This window comes from Lupinus angustifolius, chromosome LG02, assembly GCF_001865875.1.
Source record: "Lupinus angustifolius cultivar Tanjil chromosome LG02, LupAngTanjil_v1.0, whole genome shotgun sequence".
In the NCBI taxonomy this organism is placed as follows: domain Eukaryota; kingdom Viridiplantae; phylum Streptophyta; class Magnoliopsida; order Fabales; family Fabaceae; genus Lupinus; species Lupinus angustifolius.
In genome coordinates, this window is record NC_032010.1 from 4,275,593 (window position 1) to 4,286,915 (window position 11,323).

An 11,323-nucleotide genomic window follows, 5' to 3' on the forward strand; every position below is an offset into this window, starting at 1 on the left:
ATTAGTTATTAATAATACAAAAATATAAGTTTAGAATATAAAAATTATGGTTATTACTTATTTTTATTTTGCTTTTATTAATAGTATAATAAGTATATAATATAGATATTTTTCATCATAAAATAAAATGGAGACACTAAAATTTCACAATTTTGAATATACAAGTACCAATTATTAACCCAATCATGAGCAAAAAGGTGAAAGAAAAAAATAAATAAATGGTTTAGCATTGGATACAGATTAACACGACGTCGTTTTGGGGAAGCTTTGTTTCACTGGGTAGGTCTTGTAATGGTACCGTGACACTGCCATCTTCCACACACTCTCTTTGAAGAACAAGGAATCAATAATCCAACAATCATGACGGGTACTCATAATTTCAATTTGATTCTATTGTTTTCATTGCAAAATTTTCATTCAAATTACTTTTTTTTAATTTATTCAATTCATAGTTATTTCAATTTCATTTTGTTCACTTGTATTCCATAGACTACTTACAAGAACAAGAAATGGAGGTTGAAGCATTAGAAGCTATACTTATGGATGAGTTCAAAGGTTTTATTTATTTTATTCGCTTAAGAGGATAAGACTGTTGGAGTTTCATGCAATGGGTCATCCTATTTGTTAATTGAGGGAAAAAGGGCTTGATTTTTATGTTTGATATGGTATTTCATGGCAGAAATACACTCTGGTGAAACTGGCTTAAGTACTTCCAATCGGTGTTTTCAGATAACGATTTCGCAGGTAAAAATCATGTGACGGTTTATTGGACTTTCACAAGATATAGAAGTTAGGTTTATATACATTGCTTTACATATCAATTAAATGGGAAGAAATTTATCCATGCATTTATCTGTATGTTGTACATTTGTACAGGATGAAGATCCTGATGGATTAATTACTAATCCAGGTTTTTGTTTTCTTTCTGTGATATGTATACTTTTCTTTTCAGTTTTACTTCACATGTACTTCAGAGCTTGGGTTTCTTGTTGTTTTTCTTCCAAATATATGATGTTACTTTTGGTGCTTTATTTAGTATCCTTTCTATGAGATTCAGATACATATTATATGAAAGGTTATATGAAAGGTGTGGTTGATATTTTTATTGCAGCTCAACTGGCATTGTTCTTCTCACACACAGAAAGATATCCTGATGAACCTCCACTGTTGAATGTGAAAAGGTCAGTGTTGGTATTACAATGATCTGTTATTAATTATTGATTATCTCTGTCCAGTGAAAAAAATATTCTTCTTTCGTTTATCGTGCACTAACATTAAGGTGTCTTTGCTATATTACATTTATACGTAACAGTTTGCAAGGAATACCTTCTGAAGATTTAAGGATTTTGAAAGAGAAACTTCAGCAAGAGGTGGTCTTTTACCATGCATTATTTTGCTGTTTAATGCTTGAGCTGGTCATTTTAAACCAAAATATTTCTTATTAGCCACTCTTAGTTCACAAGGTCTCTAGTTGTTGTTATGTATGCATTTATCGTGCTGCACAATAGCTATGGTTATGGAACTCAAGATTTTCTGTGGATACTTACAAGGTTATGGAAATCTTGATGAATGACTTTTGTTCTGCAGGCATCTGAGAATCTTGGTATGGCTATGATCTACACACTGGTCACCTCTGCTAAAGAGTGGTTGGATGACCGGTTTAGTGAAGACAACGATGGAGGTGCTGAAGCAGAAGAGGCAGCCAAAGATGATGTAAGACTGTGTGCTATTTTATGAATTTTTTTTAATCTCCGTTTGTTTAATGCTTGCTACATTTCAAGTATAAAATGATATACTTTTATTTTGAATTTGTGAGCATCTATTAGTAGTCTGTGAAATATGGCTATGTGCATATGGTGTAACTATTGGAATCGGATACTATTCAATACTGCTATACATATTCTTAGAGTCGTTATTTTAATAGAAAATGTTGATTGCTACAATGTCAGTCACTCAGTCAGATACAGCTTAGATGGCTTAAGTTAGCTTGATATGGCTGTGTACTTGAGCTGATATGCCTAGACTAGTGAATATTAGAGAAGTCACTATTAGGAGTTATAATAGTTAGATAGCTTAGTGCATAAGCTTAACATAGTTAGCTTACTGCACAAGCTAATTGACTCCAGAATAGAATGTTCCAGAACTTTGTAACTGCCACATGCACTAGAATTACTTCTGTAAATAGAATAGTAGGTATTCTTTGTAATTCAAGTGATTAGAATAAAAGAAGTAGAATATACAGTTTCACTCTCTCTCACTTTCCTCCTCAATTTTTATTTCTTACCGTGAAAGTCCTTAGAGAGCTAGAATCAGCACAGCTGCTAGGTCTAGATGTACTCACATATCTCATCTTCTGATCCATAGCTGGAATTAGCACAGCTACTAGGTCTAAACGTGCTCCATATTTTCAAATGCGCTTATGTTTACTGGCTGTTTCTTGAGCTCCAAGTCTCCAACTTCTTCTCAGTCACTGTCAAGTTTCTTGGACATCAGCGTCACTGCATCTCCACTTTAAACACAGTAACAAGAAATGGAGAGGATAATTCTATGCTTTGAACAGGATTTGGACCCCCTCCATGTGAGAATGCAGGCAGTAACTTTTAGAGAGAGAAAGAAAGGTATAGGCTGAACCAGATGGTGTTGTGATGCAGGAGCAAGTTCTATATTAGCACGGTCTGAGACATGGAATACCCATTTAAAATTGAGGTTCTCCCTCCCCTCTTAACAGCCTGGCTTTTAACAGTGGACTTTCCTCACATCAAGCAGTATCAAGTTTGTACACCCCCTGCTGTGAATAGACTGATGTTTTTAATCCTGTATAAGTTTGATGTAATGATTCCCATATCAGCCAGGTCTGAGAAACTAAGACTATCCATTTGAATCAGCTGATTCATAAATCTGATAGGTTTTTTCATCAAACTGGTCAGACTTGCCTGGACTGACGGACCTGGTTTTTTTTAAAACAAAAAAATTAAAATCTTCATAAAAAAGCGCGATTTATGATATTTGAAATTGGTACATGAATGACTATTGGGAGTGTGATAAGAGAAATAACTGTAATAACTGAAGAGGCAGTTACTAGTTACATGGCAGCTTGACTGTCATTGAGGGGCAGCTCTATCTGACTGAGAAGGTAGAGAAGGGGATCTTAGCTCATAAGGTATATCGAGGAATAAAGGGAACAATGAAGATCAGTTTTTAAGTTGCAGTGAGAGTTTAGGAGGAAGAGCCATGACTACCAAATTTCCTGGGTTGAGAGGAATTTCTATCTTGTACCCTATTGCTCTTACTTTCCTCGTGAGTTCTGTAATCGTTCTGATTTAATATCAGGAAGGAGAGTGCATTTTAAGTAAATAATTCTCATTCTTTCTCTACTGTTTCTATTCATTCACCTGAACTAATATCTATCAAGGAACATTGTAATGAAATGCATTATAACCCTAAATCAACATTCTTATTGAATTATCTTCTTATATTCTTACCTTGTTTCCAATTTAAGATGAAAATATACTTTCCTCTGCTATTTCATTTTCTTGGTATCATTTCATGAATTTGCATAGCCGATCGCCCAACTCCGCCTAGTGATACTAATGCATGGTTGTTGATTTCATGAATTTGCATGTGGTATCTTATGTTGACGAAGTTGCCTGACAAATTTTTATGTTACAATTTTCATAGGTAGTGGTACCCCATGGGGAACCAGTTACTGTTGATACATTTTTGGCATGGAGAGAAAGATATGAAGCTGAACTGGCACTGGAACGAGCCAAGTAAGCCCCTTGCAGTTTCTCTTTTTTTGTGGCACACGTTTCTAAATTGCTTTATATCTTTTGGGAAGTAAGTCTCACATTGTCTGTCTTATTGTATTAGTAGTGGTTTAAATACCAGTTGGGCTACTCTTCTAATTGCCATTTGGTTTTGAGATGTAACTTTAATATGGTATCCAAGCTAAAACATAACTTTTGTCCAGTTGTCATGGGCCGAAAGATGCCCTACCGTCTTGGATTAAAGATAACCTATAGGCTGGTCTGACAAGCTTTTGTGGAGGGGGATGTTGGGAAGTAAGTCCTATGTCACCCACCTCATTATCTCGGGAATGGTTTAAATACTTGTTGGATTAATCCTCTATGAAGCCGTAACATGTGACTTTAAAATACATAGGGTTTCTGTAGAGTGATATATTCTTGTGAGTCTGTGAGACCTACTGATCAGTGGGGGTACAGGTTTGAAAAGCATACTTATGGTAGGGAGAAAACTGAAGTGAAAAGGTTGAAGGGGGAGGATATCCGTTAATCTCATCCCCAAATCTTTTTATTTCTAACAACTAACTGTAAAACTTAATTGCCTGCAGTAGCAACTTTCCTTTTGATATTTAGAACAATTCATCTAATTTTGCAGGCTAATGCCCGAGGCTGTGCTTTCAGCCCCAAAGGAAAAGAAGCTCACTGGTCGACAGTGGTTTGAAAGTGGAAGAGCGGTACTTTATCAGCCTCATTTTAGCTTTTCCTCCTTTTGATGTCTTGAATGAATGTTTTCCGTGTTCAAATTTCTGCAATTCAAGCATATAATTTGCTACTTGCAACTAAAAAAATACATGATGAACCTTAATTAAAAAGAAATAGCTACTAGAAATTAATGATGTCCTAGAATTGGTTTGTGGGCTATAAAATCTAAAACAATTCCTTAGTGACTGCAAACTGAGAATTCAGGCATTTTTAGAAATTTGAGACCATTAGACAAGATCTGTGGACTATAAAATTTATCAGAAGTGACCCAATGACCACTAACTAGTTCACTTCATAATAAGATTAAGTACAGCAATGGTTAATGCATCCTGGCTCTTAAAATTCATAGCCCAAGGGTCCTTATCAATAAATCTCCCTCAAAATACTTCATAACAGAATTAACCACAATCTTGATTAATGTGTATATTTCTTAAATATCATGTTCATGCCTACTTTTACCTTCCAATATTTCTCACTTGATTTTTTTGTTTTTCCACAGAAAGGTGCATCTACTGTCACGGACGAACCCGATGAGGAGGATGAGGAAGACAGTGATATTGATTTTGATGATGAAGATTTCGAAGGTCTCTCTCTTTCTCCATGTTTGATACACTGTTTTTAAAAACCAAATACTTTCTTATCTTCCAGTAAGTTTACATTACAATAATAAAATGCATGTTTTTGTGTGTATCATGACAGATGATGAAGATGATATGCTTGAGCATTATCTGGCTGAAAAATCTGATTCATCCATTCATACTTCCAGAATAGTTAGTTAAACTCCATATGCAACAATTATCATGCACTTTGCATTGCTGACATTGAGGACTTTCTACCATCCTTCTAGACTAGAGGAGGATTTGCTTTTATGATATTATTATTCAGTGAGTGTGATATAAAAGAATTTATTTTTGTGTGTAGTTTTCTTCTTCAATTGTATGAAAACTTGACTTCTGGATAAGCAACTATTTTACTCATCATACTGAAGTAGGAGACCTATTTGTTTTAGTGTGAATGTAAGAATCCTATGCTCATCTCACCGAACTTTGAATTACAACATCATATAGGACAAATTATCTTATGAAGTGTCTCTTATCCTATTTACCAAATGGGTATTTAACTTATTTTCCGTTTTCCTTAAGGATTAAAGGGTTCTAAAGACACATATGTGTTCTTCACAAGCGTAAGGGTTGAGACACACTACAATTTTAGGGAAGAACTGTGATTCGATTGGTGAATAGAACAATAATGGGGATGTTAAGATGTTTAGGTGTTTCTTCTTTGAATAAATTGCTATTTGTTAGGGAGTTTGTTGCTTTTACTTTTTCTTTAGGAGAATCCCATGTTATTAGGTATTGTTATACGTGGGATTAGTGGTTTCCTTATTCAGTTACTTGCATTGTGTATTTAACTCTATTTTCAAGTCAATAAACTACTACTGCATTATGTAGCAATTCAGCCTCTGTTTTTAACATTTGGTATCAGAGCTCCATACTGGGCCCTGATTTAAAACAAAAAAGCGCAACAACTTTCATTCTCTTTGCAGCAAGTTTTTTCTTTGATGACTTCTGACAACTTTGTGCAACCTGCTATTCCACGCTTCGATGGTCACTATGACCACTGAAGTATGTTGATGGAAAATTTCCTGCAATCCAAGGAATACTGGACTCTCGTGGAAACTGGCATCATTGAACCTACTAATGAGTCAATTTTAACAGAAGCACAAAGAAAGATATTGGAGGATAAAAAATTGAAGGATTTGAAGGCAAAGAATTATTTGTTTCAAGCAATAGATCGTGCTATACTGGAGACAATCCTAAAGAAGGATACTGCCAAAGATATTTAGGATTCAATGAAGAAAAAGTACCAAGGCACTGCACGGGTGAAACGTGCACAACTCCAAGCTCTTCGCAAAGAGTTTGAAATTCTTCACATGAAGGAAGAAGAATCAGTCAATGATTACTTTGGAAGAACACTATCAATTGCAAACAAGATATGTGTTAATGGCGAAAAGCTGGAGGATATTGCAGTCATTGAGAAAATCCTTCGCTCAATGACACGTAAATTTGACTATGTGGTGTGTTCTATTGAAGAATCGAATGACATAGATTGTCTTTCGATTGATGTGTTGCAAAGTTCACTCTTTGTTCATGAACAGAGGATGACCAACCATATTGTGGAGGAGCAAGCCTTGAAAGTCACTGCTCATGAAGGAAATATTTTTCAAGGAAGAGGACGTGGAGGATTTCAAGGAAGAGGTAGAGGTAGAGGACGCCAATCTTACAATCAAGGAACACAATTTAACCAGGCAAGGGTGGAATGTTATCATTGTCACAAGCATGGCCATTATCAGTATGAATGTCCCGAAAAAGAGAAGGAATCTAAGGTAAATTTTTCTGAAACTGAAGGAGAAGTACTATTGATGGCTTACATTGACAAGAATAATTCATCAAGCAATACTTGGTATCTAGATTCTGGTTGTAGCAATCACATGTGTGGGAACAAATCCTTGTTTTGGGATTTGGATGAAACCTTTAGAGAAACTATTAAGCTAGGTAACAATTCTTCCATTTCTGTTATGGGAAAAAGGAATATTAAATTCCATATGAAAAACAACATTGTGCATACAATTGCCAGTGTGTTTTATATCCCAGATTTGGAAAGCAATCTCATTAGTATGGGCCAACTACAAGAAAAATGTTATATCATCATCATCCAACAAAGTAGGTGTCAAATTCATCATCCAGAGAAGGGCCTAATAGCAGAAACTGAAATGACAGCCAATCGAATGTTCCCCCTACACATTCAGTATGGTGTCCAGAGGTGTTTCTCCACAAGAGTTCAAGATCCAACATGGTTGTGGCACTTGCGTTATGGTCATTTGAGTTTCAAAGGCTTGAAAATCCTACATGAGAAGAACATGGTGAAAGGACAACCTAATATCAACAATCCCATAGAAATATGTGAAGATTGTATTGTTGGTAAACATCACCATGACTCTTTCCCACAAGGAAAAGCATGGAGAGCAAAACAAATCTTACAGTTGGTGCATTTGGACATTTGTGGACTTATCAATCCAACATCGAATGGAAACAAAAGGTACTTTATTACCTTCATATATGATTTGAGTCGAAAAACATAGATTTATTTCTTGTAGGAGAAATCTGAAGCTCTTGCTGTTTTTAAAAGCTTTAAGGCTCGAGTTGAAAAAAATTCTAGCAAGTATATTCAAATCCTTCGTACAGATCGTGGTGGTGAATTTAATTCACATAACTTTGTAAGTTTTTGTGAATTACATGGAATACGGAGGCAACTTACTACTGCATGCACACCGCAACAAAACGGTGTGGCTGAAAGAAAGAATCAGACGATTATGAATATGGTGCGAAGCATGTTGTTGAAGAAGGATATTCCAAAGACTTTCTGGGCAGAAACGGCAAATTGGGGTGTTCATGTACTCAATAGAAGTCTCACTCTTGTTGTAAAAAACATAACACCACAAGAAGCTTGGAGCGAAGTCAAGCCATCCATTGATCACTTCAAAATCTTTGGGTGTATAGCATATGCACATGTTCCAGATGAAAAGAGAACAAAGCTTGATGATAAAAGTGTGAAGTGTGTCTTTATTGGGGTTAGTGAGGAATCCAAGGCATACAAATTATATAATCCCAATACCAAGAAAGTAATCATCAGTCGAGATGTTCTCTTTGATGAAGAAAATACATGGGATTGGAGAAGCAGTTCCGAGCAACCACAAACTTTAATTGATGTTGAGGAAATTGGTGGGGAAAGTGAGGGGGCTGAATTACAATTGCAGCCTCATGTTCAGTCTGTTGGCGAAGTTTCTCAAAGTCCTTCATCTAGTTTTTCACTTCCAAATGAAGGTCAATCCACTATTTCAGAACCACAACGACAAAGGAGAAGACCAACTTGGATGATAGATTATGTGAGTGAAGATGAATTATCAGATGAGGATACTACTGCACATTTTGCTCTATTTGCACGCTCTAATCCTATGCTATTTGATGAAGCAGTGAAAGAAGAAAAATGAAAAAAAGCCATAGATGCAGAAATTGAAGCAATAGAGAAAAATGAGACTTGGGAGTTAACTGATCTTCCTAAAGGACAAAAAACCATTGGTGTGAAGTGGGTTTATAAGATAAAGCTGAATGAAAAGGGAGAAATTGACAAGTTCAAAGCAAGGTTGGTTGTAAAAGGCTATAAGCAAGAGTATAGGGTTGATTATGAAGAGGTTTTTGCTCCTGTAGCAAGACAAGATACAATTCGTTTGGTAGTTTCATTAGCGGCACAAAATTCATGGCCCATCTTCAAACTTGATGTAAAATCAGCCTTTCTTAATGGTGAACTACATGAGAAAGTCTATATTGAGCAGCCACCCGGTTATGTGATAAAAGAGAGTGAACATAAGGTTTATAAACTGAAAAAGGCCTTATATGGTCTGAAGCAGGCACCTCGAGCTTGGTATAGTTGTATTGAAAATCACTTTGAGAAGGCATGCTTCAAAAAGTGTCCAATGAGCACACTCTATTTATCAAATCTGGAGAAGGAGGTAAAATATTGATAGTTGGCTTATATGTTGATGATCTTCTTTTCACGGGTAATGATGAAACTATGTTTTCTGATTTTAAGAACTCGATGATTGTTGATTTTGATATGACTGATTTAGGAAATATGAAATATTTTCTTTGTATTGAAGTAGTAACTACTGGAATTTTTATTAGACAAAAGAAATATGCTCATGAGATTTTGGAGAGGTTTCACATGGAGAACTGTAATCCAGTTCGGACTCCAATTGAACCAGGATTGAAGCTTTCAAGTGACCTTGATGGAGAAAGGGTTGACATCACTTATTTCAAGCAAATTGTTGGAAGTTTAATGTATTTGACAGCTACTAGGTCTGATATTATGTATGTTGTGTGTCTGATTAGCAGGTATATGGAAAGACCAACAGAGCTGCACCTCAGAATTGCTAAAAGAGTGTTTCGATACTTGAAAGGAACAACATATTTCGATATTTTTTACAAGAAAAATGGCAGCCCTGTTTTGATTGGTTTTACTGATAGTGATTATGCGTGTGATTTGGATGATAGACGAAGTACATCAGGTCACGTGTTTATGATGGGATCAGCTGCTGTATCATGGGCATCAAATAAGCAACAAGTTGTTACCTTGTCCACAACAGAAGCAGAGTTTATAGCTGCAACAATTTCTGCATGTCAAACAATTTGGTTAAGAAAGATTCTTGAAGAGTTACATTCTTATCAAGATGTGCCTACTGTGATTCATTGTGATAATAGTTCAACCATCAAACTTTCCAGGAATCCAGTTCTACATGGGAGAAGCAAGCACATAGATGTGAGATATCATTTTCTTCGTGATCTTGTAACTGATAAAACCATAGATTTGGTTTATTGTCGAAGTAAAGATCAAGTGGCAGATATCATGACCAAAGGTCTAAAGCTGGAAGCATTTGAATAGTTGCATGGATTACTTGGAGTTTGTTCAAGCTCAATGCTAAACTGAATGCAAAATGGCATTCAGTTTAAGGGAGGGTGTTAAGATGTTTAGGTGTTTCTTCTCTGAATAAATTGCTATTTGTTAGGGAGTTTGTTGCTTTTACTTTTTTTTTAGTAGAATCCCATGTTGGGGTGTCAAAACGGGCCGCCCGGCCCGTTTAGCCCACGCCCGCAAATGCCCGCAATAATTTAAGCGGGTCGGGCATGCCTGCAATTGGTTAACGGACAAAAAGTCATGCCCTGTCCGTTTTAAAACGGGCTAACGGGCCACCCGCGGGCATTTTCCTGTTTACATTAAAAAAGCAACAATGGTGAATGCTAAGTTATCAAGTACATTATGCAATAAATCAATAGATTTTACATAACCACATTACATAATAATTCAAAGTCTCTATAATAATAATTCAAAACATGTTTCTCTAACCATATTAGATAATAATTTTCTCTAACAAGTCTGCAATAATAACTATAAAATAACCAAGCAATAATAAAGTCTTGGATTAAAATTTTAAAGTGTAGAATGTAATGCCCGCGGGCTGCCCGCGGAGCCCGTTTAAAATGCCCGCTAATAAAGCGGGCAAACGGGCCGGGCAATACGGGCTAACAGGCAAAAATACCATGTCCTGCCCGCATTTTTTGCGGGCAATGCCCATATTGACACCCCTATTATTAGGTATTGTTATACGTGGGATCAGTGGTTTCCTTATTCAGTTACTTGCATTGTGTATTTAACTCTATTTTCAAGTCAATAAACTACTACTGCATTCTGTAGCAATTCAGCCTCTGTTTTTAACAGGGGAGAGTATGTTTAACTACACTCTTTGCCACAAGGACTAACATTTAGACAAATCTCAACCTTCAATTTTTAAAGTTCTTATTCGTTGCTATACATTTATCCCTTACCCGACCCTAAATGTTGTTAGAGTTATTTTTTTGAACTCGGATCCGACTCTAGACCCGAAACTAACCTGACCCCAAATATTAACTGGGACAACTTTTGAATCCGACCGTAGACCCAATTAAATATAATGCATATCTCTATTAGATAAAGTTTTCTCAATATTTTACTTACTATTATGAATATGTAATTTGACATACGAAATGATATATGTATTGTTAATAATGTATATATGATAAAGAAATTACAAAATTAATGATACTTTTGACAAAAGAGATGTCATTACTGTATACAAAATTGAATAGAAACACATACACATAATAAGTGAGGGACCATGGGACGAGTCAGACTAGATCATGTTTGTCCCTCACCTAATCTTAAAT

General features: G+C 35.8%; 1 protein-coding gene across 2 annotated transcripts; it reads left to right on the top strand.

Moving 5' to 3' along the window:
* Positions 225 to 5,664, top strand: LOC109333661 (RWD domain-containing protein 1). Of its 2 annotated transcripts, none has more exons than XM_019569205.1 (11): positions 225 to 367; positions 490 to 555; positions 680 to 744; positions 877 to 910; positions 1,112 to 1,181; positions 1,313 to 1,370; positions 1,588 to 1,713; positions 3,679 to 3,770; positions 4,399 to 4,477; positions 5,009 to 5,089; positions 5,205 to 5,664. In XM_019569205.1, exons 1-11 carry the CDS (start codon positions 361 to 363, stop codon positions 5,274 to 5,276), a joined length of 750 nt encoding a protein of 249 aa, XP_019424750.1. In that variant the 5' UTR covers positions 225 to 360; the 3' UTR covers positions 5,277 to 5,664. The 2 variants fall into 2 exon arrangements, with proteins under 2 accessions (XP_019424750.1, XP_019424743.1); XM_019569198.1 differs by having other exon boundaries at positions 226 to 367; positions 5,005 to 5,089.